The 16,206-nt window shown below is 37.1% G+C and overlaps 6 protein-coding genes and 1 long non-coding RNA gene across 19 annotated transcripts in view; 3 read left to right on the top strand and 4 right to left on the bottom strand.

The window, feature by feature from the left end:
* LOC105693217 (protein lap4) overlaps positions 1–4,080 on the top strand; it is a 27,380-nt gene extending 23,300 nt beyond the window's left edge. For 6 of the 10 annotated variants that reach the window (XM_048656709.1, XM_048656710.1, XM_012412999.4 and 3 more), the window contains 3 exons: positions 22–150; positions 361–561; positions 1,379–4,080. In XM_048656709.1, the coding sequence (XP_048512666.1) occupies positions 22–150; positions 361–561; positions 1,379–1,633 (585 nt within the window). In that variant the 3' untranslated portion in view covers positions 1,634–4,080. Of the gene's footprint in view, positions 1–21; positions 151–360; positions 562–654; positions 1,055–1,378 lie in introns of all 10 variants that reach the window. The other 4 variants (XR_007278886.1, XR_007278888.1, XR_007278887.1 and 1 more) reach the window with 4 other exon arrangements.
* Positions 2,260–4,769, bottom strand: LOC105693220 (33 kDa inner dynein arm light chain, axonemal). 2 transcript variants are annotated; one of them, XM_012413004.3, is made up of 6 exons: positions 4,557–4,769; positions 4,313–4,471; positions 4,099–4,231; positions 3,846–3,991; positions 3,561–3,758; positions 2,260–3,479 (listed from the first exon to the last, which is right to left on the bottom strand). In XM_012413004.3, the coding sequence occupies exons 1-6, from the start codon at positions 4,647–4,649 to the stop codon at positions 3,444–3,446; spliced, it is 765 nt and encodes a 254-aa protein (XP_012268427.3). In that variant the 5' UTR covers positions 4,650–4,769; the 3' UTR covers positions 2,260–3,443. The 2 variants fall into 2 exon arrangements, with proteins under 2 accessions (XP_012268427.3, XP_020712158.2); XM_020856499.2 differs by having other exon boundaries at positions 4,099–4,471.
* A 115-nt stretch (positions 4,770–4,884) lies between these two features.
* LOC105693219 (alpha-2-macroglobulin receptor-associated protein) lies at positions 4,885–7,060 on the bottom strand. The gene is made up of 7 exons (XM_012413003.3): positions 6,554–7,060; positions 6,282–6,423; positions 6,034–6,204; positions 5,838–5,948; positions 5,610–5,718; positions 5,328–5,484; positions 4,885–5,253 (listed from the first exon to the last, which is right to left on the bottom strand). The coding sequence occupies exons 1-7, from the start codon at positions 6,785–6,787 to the stop codon at positions 5,050–5,052; spliced, it is 1,128 nt and encodes a 375-aa protein (XP_012268426.2). The 5' UTR covers positions 6,788–7,060; the 3' UTR covers positions 4,885–5,049.
* A 102-nt stretch (positions 7,061–7,162) lies between these two features.
* LOC105693221 lies at positions 7,163–8,009 on the top strand. Its single transcript, XR_001103459.3, has 2 exons — positions 7,163–7,320; positions 7,416–8,009. It is a non-coding gene; the product is annotated as an uncharacterized LOC105693221 (long non-coding RNA).
* A 606-nt stretch (positions 8,010–8,615) lies between these two features.
* Positions 8,616–9,966, bottom strand: LOC125501338 (probable glutamate--tRNA ligase, mitochondrial). 2 transcript variants are annotated; one of them, XM_048656751.1, is made up of 3 exons: positions 9,713–9,966; positions 9,567–9,603; positions 8,616–9,471 (listed from the first exon to the last, which is right to left on the bottom strand). In XM_048656751.1, exons 1-3 carry the CDS (start codon positions 9,746–9,748, stop codon positions 9,233–9,235), a joined length of 312 nt encoding a protein of 103 aa, XP_048512708.1. In that variant the 5' UTR covers positions 9,749–9,966; the 3' UTR covers positions 8,616–9,232. The 2 variants fall into 2 exon arrangements, with proteins under 2 accessions (XP_048512708.1, XP_048512709.1); XM_048656752.1 differs by lacking the exon at positions 9,567–9,603 and having other exon boundaries at positions 9,736–9,954.
* Positions 8,616–16,006, bottom strand: LOC105693240. Of its 2 annotated transcripts, XR_007278891.1 has the most exons (9): positions 15,812–16,006; positions 15,435–15,644; positions 15,122–15,284; positions 14,806–14,937; positions 14,508–14,642; positions 14,109–14,340; positions 12,339–13,994; positions 12,081–12,256; positions 8,616–9,100 (listed from the first exon to the last, which is right to left on the bottom strand). XR_007278891.1 is itself a non-coding variant. In XM_048656744.1 (8 exons), the coding sequence occupies exons 1-7, from the start codon at positions 15,826–15,828 to the stop codon at positions 13,816–13,818; spliced, it is 1,068 nt and encodes a 355-aa protein (XP_048512701.1). In that variant the 5' UTR covers positions 15,829–16,006; the 3' UTR covers positions 13,302–13,518; positions 13,772–13,815. The 2 variants fall into 2 exon arrangements, 1 of the variants encoding a protein (XP_048512701.1); XM_048656744.1 differs by lacking the exons at positions 8,616–9,100; positions 12,081–12,256 and having other exon boundaries at positions 13,302–13,518; positions 13,772–13,994.
* Positions 11,254–12,394, top strand: LOC105693200. Its single transcript, XM_048656748.1, has 3 exons — positions 11,254–11,425; positions 11,518–11,699; positions 11,795–12,394. Exons 2-3 carry the CDS (start codon positions 11,664–11,666, stop codon positions 12,191–12,193), a joined length of 435 nt encoding a protein of 144 aa, XP_048512705.1. The 5' UTR covers positions 11,254–11,425; positions 11,518–11,663; the 3' UTR covers positions 12,194–12,394.
* Positions 16,007–16,206: the final 200 nt, after the last annotated feature.

Here is a 16,206-nt window from a genome sequence, read left to right on the forward strand (position 1 = left end):
TGTGATCGATATTTATTACAGGACGCTCTCCAGGCACAACTTGTGATTAAAAAGATGAACGAAATGATGGACACATCAGGGAACACCAAAGTTGAAGATACAACAGTGGAATTAACAGAGCCCCTTGCAGAGCCAGAGAACGTAGCAGAAGTATGTCATTGAATTTCAAACACTCGTATTGTCCTGAGCGATACATCTATAATTAATCGATTAACCTTAGAAAAATGATTGGCATTGAATTTATACATTAACAGTAATAGTTACTAATTGCTTGTTTTATGTAAGCTGATTCTAACATAACTGGCGTAAGCAAATTGCTATAACTATAGTGGCTTTCGTTTCTCTGTCCTCCTATGATAGTTTGCTACATTACGGCCGTCTAGCGCAGATTTTCCTAAACTTGCTGTACGCAGCAAAGTCGGTCCTCCAAAAGCAGTACGTGAATGTGAAAAAGTAGTGGATGAAAAGGTCACTCGACGCACTGAGGAGTATGTGGATGAAGTAACAGGCGAACGCCGTGTACGAACTATTGAATACGTCGAGAAGCTGATTGAGCGCGAGGTATTACATGCCATTTTCGAAAATTACTTGTTGGCAATGTTCTATTTTATTTCTATAAGAGACGGTGATTATATTTACATATTTTATGTGTAGTGAAGTTCATCGACGATTGATGTGTAGACATTAGTGTAATACATTTCCCCACAGCAGGTAAATATGCAATGCATGTCATTTCGGAGACGAAGCAAGTTTAAATCCAAGTACCGCATGACGAGACTTTATGAAGAATTGAAAACTATTCGAGCAAATGTCTTTCTTGCTATGAAACAAACAGCAGATATCCATGCCTCTAATTCTTGATCGTCTGTGACTACACATACAGAAATTTTTTGCTCTTGTCAAAAACTACTAATTCTCTTATTAACAGATTAATCTTAGTAACATTTGTTGTTGTTTGAAGATTCCAACACCCTCACCTGGAATGCAACCCACACTGCCCTGAACCACTCACTTTCTTTCTACTGATCACTGACAAACTGTTCTTCTATTGTCGGTATGCTCTATGTTCCATACTTAAGTTAGTACCATGCAATAATTACAGCTCATCAGACTTTTATTCAGTCAACAATAACGCTTGTCTTTTCAGATCAATTTATTTTAGATTGTGTCTTACCAAATTTTTCAAAAGATTCAACCATTGGTCGAAAAGTTCAAGATTCAAAGTTGATTTAAGTTCATTCATTTATATGACAAATCATGAAATTTGCAGCAATGAGTATAACTCATTGTACTCAGCAGTTTCAATTTCAAAACCCACTCTGAGAAACATCATTGGTATGTTAAATAAATTTCTTTGTGTGTATTTTTGTAAACCTAGGTGGAAACTCTACGAGAGAACATTATCTCACTAGAACTCAGTAATCCCGAAGTGGAAGCTGAGAGTATCGGAGAGACTGGTGCCAGCGATGCTGAGAGTGAAAGTGAAGATCCAACCGCTCGACATTCTATAAGTGCACCCACTGAAGAAAAAGACAGTATGTTGCATATATCTGTTCCAGTCAATATCAATCTTCCAACCAGTTCGTCATCTAAGAAAAAGAAGCGAAAGCGTTCGCGAAAAGGTCGCCATTAATAATAAATATCATGGTTATAAACTACTGACAATATCAACATAGAATAGTATTGGAGATGTGCATACTATGAAATGTCATGGTACATGAAAATTTATCACTAGGTGTCATTGAAGAAAATTGATGCTTTCATTTGAAAAAAAAAATTGATACACTATAGTCTACGTAATACAAAGCTACCAAGTACATCTTCATCTCCTAAACACTTGAAAAATATATCAATGGTGAAAATTTTTATTCCACCCCAATCCCATCTGGTTGAATACGATGCCTTTATCGGTATATTGACATTTCTATATGCATACCTTTTATAATTGAATTCTTTCGGGGGGTTCAGGTTTTACCAGAAATGTACATTCCTGACTATTTTTCTATAAATACATCACACGATAATCTTAAAATATATCCACATGTATCAGCACATGTTCCCAATCAGATGGTGGAAAATGGATTTCAAACTATAATAGTAAGGTAGAGGCATCATTGTAGTGGATCAGAAAGATGAGGGTCCAATTCATCGAATATTCTATTCTCAGAAGTATTGTGGATAAATAACTCCTGGACCAAAACTCTGTGCTTGAATTTACAATATTAACAACTTGCTAATAAAGTTTGCAGAATTTTATAATCTAGTGATGTATAATTATGAATAACTTGGTATATTTTACACATACATAGTAAAATGTTAGTTGACTCCATCGAAAAGTTGATAATAAATTGGAAACGTTAGATGTAATTTTATTACAATCTCTTTGAAATTATAATATACAGTGCTATGAAGTGCAACGAAAATTTCAAAGCGACGGGATAAAGTAAACTTACTCATGCAAAGTAGATAAAACTACAGCTTTGCAGTTGAGCATAGCTTTCAACTGATATGGTATTTTTTAAATGTCATGAACATTCGTACAGTTTTTAAGAAGTATGAACTACATTTTTGGTACAGCATCGTCACTATTGTGTAGGCATAAGTATATTCATATTTTAGGCTATTAGATTTGAAATGAGAATACTTATTAAAGAAATCGGTAATCTCAAATTTGAATAGAGAACAAGTTGTAAAACATTTTACTTTAACTAATTCACGGGTTTATTTCTAAACCTATGTTTTATTTAAAAAATCTGAGTGAAGACCTATACAGACATTTCTCCCATCTTATTAGATTCCACTCATTCCTTGAATGCCTAATAATAAATTCCTCGAAACTACTACTAATAAATTACTATGTGAAACTCAAAATCTTCATTAGGCAAAGGTAACTCATAAAACTCAATTGTATTTCATTTTCGGTGCGTCCAAGATCAGCCAGTCTTGCATCAATTCATTCTTAGATTTTAATGCATAATAATTTTAAGGAATAATTACGAAACAACTTGGGTACTACACGTCGTGCGTTTTGAGTGGGAATAAGATGTTTTATGAGATTTCTCATTTACATACAATCTTATGCATACCGGTGCTGTTGCTGCATAATCATACACGCGGTGTATGTAGGTATACATGCCTGTAGTGTGCCTTGAATATATCACTATACATGAAAGTCCGCGAATCTTAGAAAGGTAGCGAAAGAAATATTATTCAAATTTGTTGACAAATATGTGAGTCTTGACATGGTTCAGTGGAATGGGAAGATTTGCTGATACAGTAGAGAGCAATCAATCTATAGATAGATTTAATCCATCAAGCTATTCGATATTTAGGACAAGAGTATGTATTTATTATAACTTAAATGTAATCCCAAAATAAATAATAGTATTTATATATTTTATATTCTGTGGAAAAGCTTGTAAACGAAGGCATCTTCTTGGACATCACTTTTTCGTTGCAATAATGCCTTCCAGTTGTGTCTGATATAGAAAATAGTGCTTATTAAGTATATTATCAGTTTACTTTTGCCTAATTGTAGTCTATTCATGTACATTTCTCACCTTGAGCTGCTGGTTGGTCTTTTTCAGAAATTGAATTTCTTCAGAGTGTTTTTTCTCTTCAGCCTCTCTTAACTCTGTAGCTCTGATTTCAGCCTGTTCAGATCTTTGTCGCAGCTCAGCTACATTCTTTTCAAGCTCTGCCTTTTGTAACCGTAATTCTTCTGCAGCTGACATGAGATCTTCCTTCCCTTGCTCTGCCTATCGAAGGTATGCAACTTATGATATGATTGTGATTTTGCTGTATCTTGGTACAAAGAAGTATCACTATTTTGTGTCACTACCGACCTGCAGTGCCTTGCGCATACCAAATGCTATGCTACTTTGGTAAAGCGTTTGATATGCAGCCATTGTCATTCGAATCTCATCTCTAACTCGTAGCAAAAGCAAACCTCGTTCAGCACAGTTAATTGTTACCTGGCGTATTACTTCATCTGAAAATTCACATGAAGTATCTCTGTAATTTCATCTGTATTACCGTCTGTCAAATTTGATGTAGAAATACAGAACCCGTTTGTCTTCAGTGCTTGAAAAGTAATACCAAAACATTGTGTATACAGTTCCCGCCGCACTGGGCATATTCCAGTCTCCCGAGCTTGTCGTTGCTGTAGCCGCATATCGAGTTGCTCTTGTAGATTAATAACATCTAATCTCGTAGCTGGTATACTTGACACCTGCATCATTACATTTCGAAGCATATTCATTGATAAAAATCTGAATACCATCAATATGATAGAATGTGCATTAGAATATACATGTTGAGTCCATATTTGTCCATCCTCTTCCCATTCCTTGGGAGGAAGAATTCCATTCAAGATCTCATCTGTTTCTCGCCTGATGTCAGTCGTCGGTGGCGCACTTTGCACCTTGCAAGCTGTAGTTCCGATTTTAGATGGTGATCCTTCTCTGGTTTTCTAAATGAAGACCATTACAAATTTTTGGCAGTTACAGTAGACAATTAATTGCATTATTCCTTAGATACTTTCTACAGAAACCAACCTTTCCAAGATGAGTGGTAACCAGAACAGGATTGTCGTACTTGACAAGAGTGTTCGCAGGAGGAATAATTCGTTCCTGTACCACTCCTGCCATGATACTTGTATTAATGTTACTCTAAACGTTCTACTTGATACCTAATCGTAAACGTTGCAGCAGTACTTGTAATATTTGCTGAGGCCATCAAAGACTCAGGCTTACTTTAGCTCACCTCCATCAGGCATTTGTTTGCTTGGTAACGAAAGAACTTTGTTACTCATCATGATTGCTATGGTAATTTTGATGTAACAGGTCTATTATCAGGAAGAGAGAAATAAATTGATCCCAGGCGTTAAATCGATACATTTATTCAAAATATTTGGTAGACTTACATTGTACACGAATAAAAAATTTGTTAGTAGATGTCAAGAGTAAAATTACGTCATCAAGTAGTATTGGCAACGAGATTCGATAACAACTTTTTATAAAGTATTGAGGTTTATTAGGGAATTATAAATCACAATTCCACGTGCTTTTGCATAATTTTTGCCTCGAGTTCGAGATGCAACTTCTCTACCGTTCTTGCATGTTTCTTGATGCTTTTGTCAGCAGTGGAATTATCATAATCCTGTTTATTATTCTTCTTGGCTTCCGCCAGCGCCGTTGCTGCGTGAAGATGTCTTAATTTAAGCAACCTTCTTTCATAGTGGTGAAGTTCTTCCTGAAAATATAACGGTAACTGTATAACAGTGAATAATTCCATGCCAGTAATCATACTTTTTTGAATTTGACTACCTTGAGAGATGCTAGTTCGTTTGGGGTGAATTTTGCTTGTTGTGCAATTCTCCAAAGACCCTGTACCTTTGATTCTACAAACTCCTTGTGATGTGGTCCTTGTGCAGTCAATCGTTCCAAATGATCGTAGCCATCTCTCAACTGAACGTGCTTTTCTCTGTAAAAATTAAATTATTCCCATGATAAATGAGCAAAGTTAATTAGATAACTGGAAGAATCACTATGTAAAAGAGGTAATCCAGGGAAATATCACTTGTCACGAAACAGTTTGATAGTTATTACCTAATTAAATTAGCTTTGGTAAGGTAATCAATATTGGTCCCTGGAATGTTATTCTGCTCTTCTTCGTTTTCAATCATATTCCAACTCTCGTGCTTATCATTTAGACTGTCTACAATACAAAAAAAAAAAAATATATAACAAGATTATGTTTAATGAAATTCAAAAAATTGTAACTGCCAATTACACGCCAATAGCCTATGATATTTTGAATGTGTTACAGAGACTAACTCTCATGTCTCTTGTTATCTCCACCTTCAACATCGGACAAAAGACTCATGTATTCATCGACTTTCTCCTGATGATGCATAAATTCTTCTTTTAGTGCGCTGAGTTCTTCATCTGAAAAACATAATGATCAATGTTCAAATGATATAAGGGTATGAACAAAGATTGAATCTATGTGAAGTCTATTCAACTCTCGTACCACTGAATCCAGCAACTTCAGCTTTAGCCCATAATTGATTGAGCTTTCTATTTTCGAAAACATCTTGAGATACATAATTACTACCATCGTTTAGGGCCTTGTAATGTTTCAAAAGGGATGGATCCTCAGTATTTGCAAAATGCTCCAAGAGATCGTAAGTACTCATGATACCTAGAAACGGATAATAAACTTGAGTTTGTAAAAAATAACCTGACAATCATTTGATTTGTTACTCAAAACATATTTACCAATTAATCGTTTACGCATCACAGCTTCTTGCAGACCTTCAGGATCTTCACCATTGGATTTGGCATGTTTGAATGCAATTTCCTCTTTGTCGTGAATTTTCAAATCGCTGAACAAAGATTGAAGTTTGGTATGTGTTAAACGCTGTAATGCAAAGTATAAAATCATACTTCTGACGTAAGAGAGGAAAAGGATCAGCATAACATTCCATAAAACGCTTCGAAACTATCATATTCAATTCAATCGACTGCTGAAATGGCTTACGGACACGTACGTGCTTTGCTTTGCTCCACAACAAATTTAATTTTGCCATGCGGAACGGCTTGTCGAGGTCTCGCAGTGAACTTGGAGGAAGTATAGAAGCACCTTCGGTAGGTGCATTGACAGCAGCAGAGTATTTGTTGAAGCCGTGATTGAAACTCTCGCAAGAACTAAGGCTTAGGAGTACGGGTAGAATCAAGATTAAAATATGATTCCATTTTTTAACATCCATTGTAGTCGATAACATCAAAATTCAACGGAATACCACAAATACCAATAATAATTTTTCAGATCAATCAAAGGCTACTACGAACTACAGTCAGCCAAACTCGATATACTTGAGCCCCTCATTCGGCCAGATTATAGAAATTCCTTTTTTAATCGTTTGTTGGTCCGGCTAGGGAGTTATTATAATTGGCCTTTCAGCGAAAAAATTATTTATATCGAAGTAGAATTCGATGCAGATTCGTTTGACGGCGATTGTCGGTCTATTTTCATCAATATTTGGATAGTTACCTAAATTAATTACAAACAAGAAATAATTGAAATCTGCTAAGCACTGACTACTTAGGTGATAGTTCTGGCGCTAGTGTACGTACGTACGTACGTACGTACATACGTATGTACATACGTACGTACTGTTAGAAACAACGCACCCTGATGACGCGTGACATTCGGCACATGCACAAAGTGTAGTCGCCTCCTTGAACCTCGAAACATTTTCCAAAAGATCGTACAGAACACAAGAAGTGCAAGTTCAGTTTGCTTCAAGCTCAACAGGTGAGCTTAGAAAATATTCACTTGTGAGTCGAGAGATGAGGATCTTATTTTTCCGCTCACTGTTTTGATTCTTTGCAATTCGATGCCGTTTCCAGGTTACCTACATCTCGGAGGCCTCCGTAAAGCTCTGTACAACTATTTATTCGCTCGGGCAAACCTGGGAAGTTTTGTTCTGCGCATAGAAGACAGATCAAACAGGACTTGTACCAGATGCTACCGGTGAACCCAAAGGGGATCTATTTTGGGCTGGAATCCTCCCGGACAAAGACCTGACAAGCTATAGTTGAGTTTCGTCATATTTCCTCACCTCGCACTCATTTTTATTTTCAGGAGAGCATTGGATAGTCTCTGAAGCAACGGTGGCACCATACTCGCATAGAAAATACAAGTTATGCTTTTACTTGTACATACACAGGTGAACTATACAATATCCTGTACGGTGATTTATACATCCAATTATTATGTTTTCTGAGTGGATAATTATGTATAAATAAATAATAATGTATATGTCTCGTATCTTAGAGAACAAGAAGTGAATAATTGAATGTTAATTAAAATGAAACTATCGTCCATACTCTTGTAACGCATTAAACATAAGTATACAAAAATGAATTGATATTGTCCATTGCAAAGTCTCAATATGTATTCTTTACGATCAATTTGTTAATAAAAACTCATTGTAACCAAAACCTCGATTGTTCAGTTATCAATAATTACATCCCTGTATGCATCATTACATGATAGCCATTGTTGGTGATATATTCATGCGTAAATCACATCACACATCATACATGCATGCATGCTTATTAGATCACACTCAAGCACAACCGGAAGTGATAATGTAGAGCTCTAGAATACCGGCCCTGAAAATTGAAAGTTTGCCCAAAAGTGGAAAATTGTATCAGGAGAACAGAAAACCCGAGGAGGTGTTCCTAGACTTCGTGTGTCTCATATGTGCATGCATTCAATCCTGTATATTTATTCGTAGTATGATAGGGAGAGCAGCTGGTTCCTTGCAGGACTAACTATATGCCTGCCTGTCTATTCTATCAGTCAATGATTTTTCGAAACAAAAAGAAGAGCATAATTTTGAGCTCTAGAATGTAGGTCCTAGAAATTAATATTTAGACCAGAAATTTTTTTTGTATCAGGAGAACAGAAAAACCGAGGAGGTGTTCCGAGACATCATGTATCATAATTCTTTACTTGCCTTGATCACTATTCGTTATTCCAGGACTCTACATGTAAATGATTTATGGTTCTAGGGGTGTAAATAATAGGAAACAAGTATTCTATTTGAGAATAGCTTGTCATTTATTCATGAGTTATGCAGGTGGAATACATTCAGCATTATTCAAATAATTATTAAAAACTTTGCAATATCATTCACAAGATGAATAATTTTCATTTCAATATTACGATGTTGTGCCAGTAATTCGAATGAATACAACTGATGAATACATTTCATAAGGGCTTATTCGCATACATCAATTATTCGACGCTATGCATGTGTGATAATTATTTTGCAAATTATAAACCGGCAGGTGTAAGCACATTTCCTGTTGCAGGTAAGGAGATGCTCGTCAGAAAGTGCTGATACCGGATGAACAGCCCACAGAAATCGGTTTACCATTTTCCACTCAGGATTTTGCGAATCGAATCTGCAAGTTGAAGGAGAGGTGGCAATTTTTCCTCCAGTACAACCTCATTGTTGCAGTCTCCTTCTCTGGATTAGTCTACGATCGTTTGATTAGAGCATCCTTGTATTCGAAATAAAAAACTGAAACCAAAATAGACATCATGCTTATATTAGTCATAAAAGACACTGATATTATGCAACAACACCTTGCCTACATCCCTCTCGTCTTGCTGTAGCACCTACAGTCATGCTCCATAGATATACTTGGCGTTATTATGAACCCAGTTTTCCTCTCCGAGTCGAATCACCAGCCAAACATGTTTCTTGTACCTTGAAACTGTCGCAGTAAGATTCTCTTTGCCTCACTTGGAGTTTACCGGCAGCATCTGGTACGAGTCCTGTTTGATCTGTGTCTTCTAAGCGTAGAATATAATTTCCTTGGTTTGAATAGCTGATATATAGCTGCACCATGTTGCACAGAGCTGTATGGAGGCCTCCGAGATGCAGGTAACCTGGAAATGGCATCGGAGCAAAGAGAATCACATCGTTAAGAAGAAAACCCAGATCCTCGTCTCTCGACTGGCCAGTGAATCTTTTCTAAGCTCATCTGTTGGGCTTGGGGCACTCCTTGTGTCTTGTACGCCCTGTTGGAAAATTTTTCAAGATTCCAGTCGGAGAATAGAGTACGCTGCACTTTGTGCATGTCACCGAGTGTCACGCAATAGAGATTATGAATTAAATCAATTCGCATACATTTCCCTGATCTGGGAGGTTACCTGCAAACGTCATTTGCGCTTGGAGCCACACACGTCAAGATGAACAAGAGAGACCATAAAGATGCACCTATTCTAATTGATTTGTCAATTACCGCATCTTTCCATGGCCCTGGGAGCGTTTTCTGATATGCAACTAGAGTTACACCATCCCAGATTTATTCTGAATTTGTTTCTAATTCTTTTTAATATTCTTTACTTTTTTCCAATTTTTTCTAATTTTTTTTGATTTTTTTTGATTTTTTCTGATTTTTTCCGATTTTTTAATTAATTATTCGAATTTTCCGCGTATTTCTCTGGGCGCCGCCATTTTCTCTAAGCTCCGCCCACCGCGAGTACAGCTAGCGCCATGTGGCGGATTTTTTGTGAACTAACACTTAGAAAACCGGGAAAGTTTTGACCCTCCTTGCAGCGAAACCTGAAAAGTATTGACCACTATTTTTCTGGGCTCCGCCCACCGCGAGTACAGCTAGCGCCATGTGGCGGATTTTTTGTGAACTAACACCTAGAAAAACGGGAAAGTTTTGACCCTCCCTGCAGCGAAACCTGAAAAGTATTGACCACTTTTCCGAGCAAAAAAACGAGAAAGTTTTGACCCTCCCTGCAGCGAAACCTGAAAAGTATTGACCACTTTTTCGAGCAAAAAAACGAGAAAGTTTTGACCCTCCTGGAACTAAAATCCCCGCAAAAGTATTGACCGACCCCCAAATATTCGAGGAAAACCACAAAATTAACGACTACTGCCTCCCCAAATATTCGAGGAAAACCACAAAATTAACGACTACTGCCTCCCAAAATATTCGAGGAAAACCACAAAATTAACGACTACTGCCTCCCAAAATATTCGAGGAAAACCACAAAATTAACGACTACTGCCTCCCCAAATATTCGAGGAAAACCACAAAATTGACGACTACTGCCTCCCCGAATATTCGAGGAAAACCACAAAATCAACGACTACTGCCTCCTCGAATATTCGAGGAAAACCACAAAATTAACGACTACTGCCTCCTCGAATATTTGGGGTCGGTCAATACTTTTTCGGGGATTTTAGTTCCAGGAGGGTCAAAACTTTCTCGTTTTTTTGCTCGAAAAAGTGGTCAATACTTTTCAGGTTTCGCTGCAGGGAGGGTCAAAACTTTCCCGTTTTTCTAGGTGTTAGTTCACAAAAAATCCGCCACATGGCGCTAGCTGTACTCGCGGTGGGCGGAGCCCAGAAAAATAGTGGTCAATACTTTTCAGGTTTCGCTGCAGGGAGGGTCAAAACTTTCCCGTTTTTCTAGGTGTTAGTTCACAAAAAATCCGCCACATGGCGCTAGCTGTACTCGCGGTGGGCGGAGCCCAGAAAAATAGTGGTCAATACTTTTCAGGTTTCGCTGCAAGGAGGGTCAAAACTTTCCCGGTTTTCTAAGTGTTAGTTCACAAAAAATCCGCCACATGGCGCTAGCTGTACTCGCGGTGGGCGGAGCTTAGAGAAAATGGCGGCGCCCAGAGAAATACGCGGAAAATTCGAATAATTAATTAAAAAATCGGAAAAAATCAGAAAAAATCAAAAAAAATCAAAAAAAATTAGAAAAAATTGGAAAAAAGTAAAGAATATTAAAAAGAATTAGAAACAAATTCAGAATAAATCTGGGATGGTGTAACTCTAGTTGCATATCAGAAAACGCTCCCAGGGCCATGGAAAGATGCGGTAATTGACAAATCAATTAGAATAGGTGCATCTTTATGGTCTCTCTTGTTCATCTTGACGTGTGTGGCTTCAAGCGCAAATGACGTTTGCAGGTAACCTCCCAGATCAGGGAAATGTATGCGAATTGATTTAATTCATAATCTCTATTGCGTGACACTCGGTGACATGCACAAAGTGCAGCGTACTCTATTCTCCGACTGGAATCTTGAAAAATTTCCCAAAAGGTCGTACAGAACACATGCAGTGCACGTTCGCTTTGCCCCGAGCCCAACAGGTGAGCTTAGAAAAGATTCACTGGTCAGTCGAGAGATGAGGATCTGGGTTTTCTTTTTACCGATGTGATTCTCTTCACTCCGTTGCCATTTCCAGGTTACCTGCATCTCCGAGGCCTCCATACAGCTCTGTGCAACATGGTGCAGCTATTCATCGGCTATTCGAAACAAGGAACTTATATTCTACGCTCAGAAGACACAGATCAAACAGGACTCGTATCAGATGCTGCCGGTAAATTCCAAGAGGATGTATTCTGGGCCAGAATCCTCCTGGACAAAAACCCGACAAGGGGTGGGCCCACAGGCCCTTACTTTCAATTGTAACATCTGGAATTATACGAGTATCTATTCCAATATCCTTTTTGTTAGTTTCAATTTGATACCTCCATCCTTTGTAGTGAGCAGGTTCAAGTTCTCCTCCAGAATGCCTCGGCTTAGCGCTGTTTTTGTTAGACAATGGACTGGGGCTCTCAGGACAAGAATCGTTGAGACTTAGGCAAACACCGAAGCACGACAAGTGTCCAAATAATACCACGTGACTACATTTTACGCTAAAAATCTGCGTCAAACATCAGCATGAAATTGCACCTTCAGAATCAGAGTAATTAGATGCCCATGATTGATAAAATAAAAATACTCACGCACAGTTGCGATCCGGTATCAAGATCAGAACGAGTCAAATGGGTAGGATTTAATTTTCGACATTAATTCAAGTGGTTGTAACTTCGCAAGTTATAAAAAAACTACGATTATTATTGTCTTGCTGAGAAATCACATATAAATTATTTTCGTATTGACAATTTTCTGTCTATAAAATTAATTTCAGATTACAAGAGCATATTCTGATTCAGAATTCGAGTTAGGGATGAAATTCTCATGAAATAATTATTGCACCTTAATATTTTGCTTACAGTTAAACTTATTACCCACTTCTAGAGTAAAGAGGAATTACCAAGTGTCACACGCCCCCCAATGGGCTTAATAACAGCAGTTTGCACTCGTAAATCCCTTCCATCTTGAAGCCTTTGCAAAATCATATCATCAGTTCTTGATCCGTACCACAGATCATCTGAAGGCACTATCAAACTGATAAAAGCAAAATATGATACAATAAGATTTCTGATATTTCAAATGGTTCAAAGATAAATTATGTGACAAAGCTAATGGACGAATTAGTTATTCTCTTAGCCCAATAGGTGGGAAAGCAAGTGAATATCTGGAAAACTAATTTTTATAGTATAATATCTCCACAATCAAAATAACGTCAAAATACTGGTTATTGTACATCGACCAGTAAATGATTATTCTATCTAAATGAATCAGTGACCCATGCAGTCTTATGCTACATATTTATAAACGAAATCGGAAATAATCTCGCTCGATTCTGAAGATCAAGTGTTGGTGACAGCTGCCGCGGAAAATATGAACGTATCTAGAGAAACTTGTATTATCCTAAAAAATTACTTTAGGATGTCGAGGGTGAAGGCGTTTTCAGTGTGCTGGTATGAAGATCATGAGATGTACACCAATTTACACGTCGTCAGTCCATAGGAACCGACGCCGATTGAACGGAAAATTCACGATCTGTTGTAAAGACTGGCAACTGACACAATATTTGAATAATATATTGAAAGATCATTTGATTCATACGCAGTTTTCAAATGTTTCAATTAAAAACCTTAACCTCCTCAGCTTTGGAAGCCTTAGTTTTATAATTACATACTACAATCTATAGAAATCTCGCTTCGACGTCACGATTGTAAAGTAACCCTCTGCACATCGCATTAATTGTAAGCATTCGTTTGTACCTATCTAAGTGACCTGTCGACAATAACATTTCAGTATTAAAAGTGAGTTTGCGTTCTACAAGAATGTATAAAAAAAATTATTCTTTCCAATAACGGAATAACAGTAATAGGAGAAAGTAGGGATAATTTATCACCAGGTAAATTGGATCGTTTTATACAGAAGTATAGGGAAAACAGTGCACTTCTTATAGCGGAGTCCAATGTAGCTAGTGGTATAAATTCTCACTTTTTCCCATACATATAGGCATATAACAAGCAATGTTTACCGTCAATTTAATCAAGAGATTCACTGTTTGTTTCGATACGTTATTCAGATATTGGGCATTCTCGTGTATGCTATCTGAGCAGATGTAACTCGACAAGCGCAACCAGAAGAGAAGCAAAGTAGAAATAAAAATAAAATTAAACCGACTACAGCGTAAATCCGTAGTTGCACAAAACGATTTGGCTGCCACAGTACTGTGAATTCCACAGTTTTATCCTGTGTATCTGGAACAAGAACGAAAATGTTACATTGGCTGGCTGTTGTATGCAAGGCCAAATCATATAACAAGTAAAAGAACATGCAGCCAAAAAAACTCATATTGAAGACACGGAACATACCAACATAAACCAATCCATAACCAACATAAGGTGTTCCCATCCGATATGAACATGTTGGTATTTGAATTTCATGAATAGTCCCCACATCCAGCCGTAATTGATACAACCGATTTTCATGTGGTGGTAGAATTCGGATATCACTTAGTTGGTCGGTAGCTGTATCCAAGCTCGTATGCATCGCTTTATGATCATGGGCAGTAAAAATCAGCTGCGGTGATAATTTCTTAACCACCTAATTAAGAACAATCGAAATCTGGTGTAACTCATGAGTCATAAATTGGTAAACTACAGTCTGAGCCTTATGAAATCAAATCTAGATTAATCTCATTACTTGCTGCCCATTGAAAATGTAAATAATTTTTCGTCTTATCTTCACAACAGCGTTTGTTTGTCACTTACATTTTGGACAAAACTGCCTGGCGAAAACAAGAGCGGCATGTGGCTTAGAACAATATTGGTAGTATTCCTTTCAGTATAATCATTCAGAAATGCATCATTTGGTGCTTGAGGAATCAAATGGGTCAGTCTGTTCACCTGATACATGGTAACTACAATTATTAATTAAAAACGAGATTTTTACCATGTGAGAACTTAGACCGTAGCAAAATATTGCCAAAATCAATAACTAGTCAAGTTAGGTTACATCTTAATTTGTGTGATTCAAGGAATAACTTTCAGTTACTAATTGTAGTCTTACCTTGAAAAAATTTGAACTCTTGTAAGTCAAGGTATCAGGCTGACTATAGGTGAATTCAAACCTCTCATTAATATGGGACGATACCATGTCTTCTTCACCACCAATATCATTGTCTCCGGGTATATAAATTTTCTGCAATATCATACCAAAATTCCATAACGAAATTCCTGAAACTTTGATATCATTTCAAGAAACAGTAAATGCATGAGTTGAAACACGAAAAGGGAACTCTTCATTTAGAATCATGAGAACACAAGATTTTTGTTTACATAAGTATCTTGCACCATGACTGAAAAATTATGTACTCCAAAGATACCATCACATGGTCCGGTGTTTGAAATATGTCATCAAATCTCTGTTTATACAACTCGAAATCTTCGGTGGGCGCAATATGACCTTCGTCCATCAAATCCCCAAGAAAGACTATTACATGTGGCCTGGAATGCTTGAGAGCTCTTGAAAATGTTTTTTTCAAGTAACTGAAAATTCAAAGAAAAAAAATCAACATTTTCCGTAGGGTCACAGGCATTGGTCTACAAAGAAGACAAACTTACAAAAATCTTTCCCACCAAGTACGTACAGAATATACCAATCATACCCAAAACTCAATGCACGGGGAAAAAAGTTACCTGTCGCTATCCCATATAGCCAAGGATGCACCAAAATATTTTTCATTCTGTACCCCTAAAATCTGTGGGTCTGCTACAAATAATACTCTGGTGCAGTCTACACATTTGTAAAAAGCCCAGTGCAAACTTTCAACTTCATAAGCAATTAATTCGTTATAAACTACAGCCAGTCCCAAAATTAGAGTGACTATGGCAATTCTATTTTTGATCCTGCAACAAACACCAACATTAATAGGTATATGACGAATTTTCGGACATTAGACAAAGTTATGTCTAAAAATGTCTAAGCGTCATGATCTGAATGTAATATTCAAGTTTGTCATGTAATTTCAAGTTCATTCACCTATTCTATTATAAATGTAATGAATTGAATTTACCTGCTTCTTCTCACCATGGTAATAAAATGATATTGAATTAGCTGAACTTAATCTGCAGTGAATTCCTCATAATTGAGGATATTAAGTACAATTAGTTCCACACCTTCAAAGCCTAGTTCCTTGCTGGTGAAGTATACTTTATCAAGTGGTGGCTTTTTTTCACAAACATGATAAAATTTGACAATGTTTCGCAAACGTAAATATATTTGTAAGCATATGGACAAGTTTAGAACTACCGAAGCGTATTATTGGGGAAAATCGTTCGAGCCAATCGTTTAACAAAAATCTTGTAGAACAAGCGGATAAAACAACCCCTCCATGCTCCAACCGCTTTTTTAGTTTTTCTCTACCATGACAATGAGACACCTGCGCAGGTGTAAATAATAAGGAACAAG

Source organism: Athalia rosae, chromosome 6, assembly GCF_917208135.1.
Source record: "Athalia rosae chromosome 6, iyAthRosa1.1, whole genome shotgun sequence".
Classification (NCBI taxonomy): Eukaryota; Metazoa; Arthropoda; class Insecta; order Hymenoptera; family Athaliidae; genus Athalia; species Athalia rosae.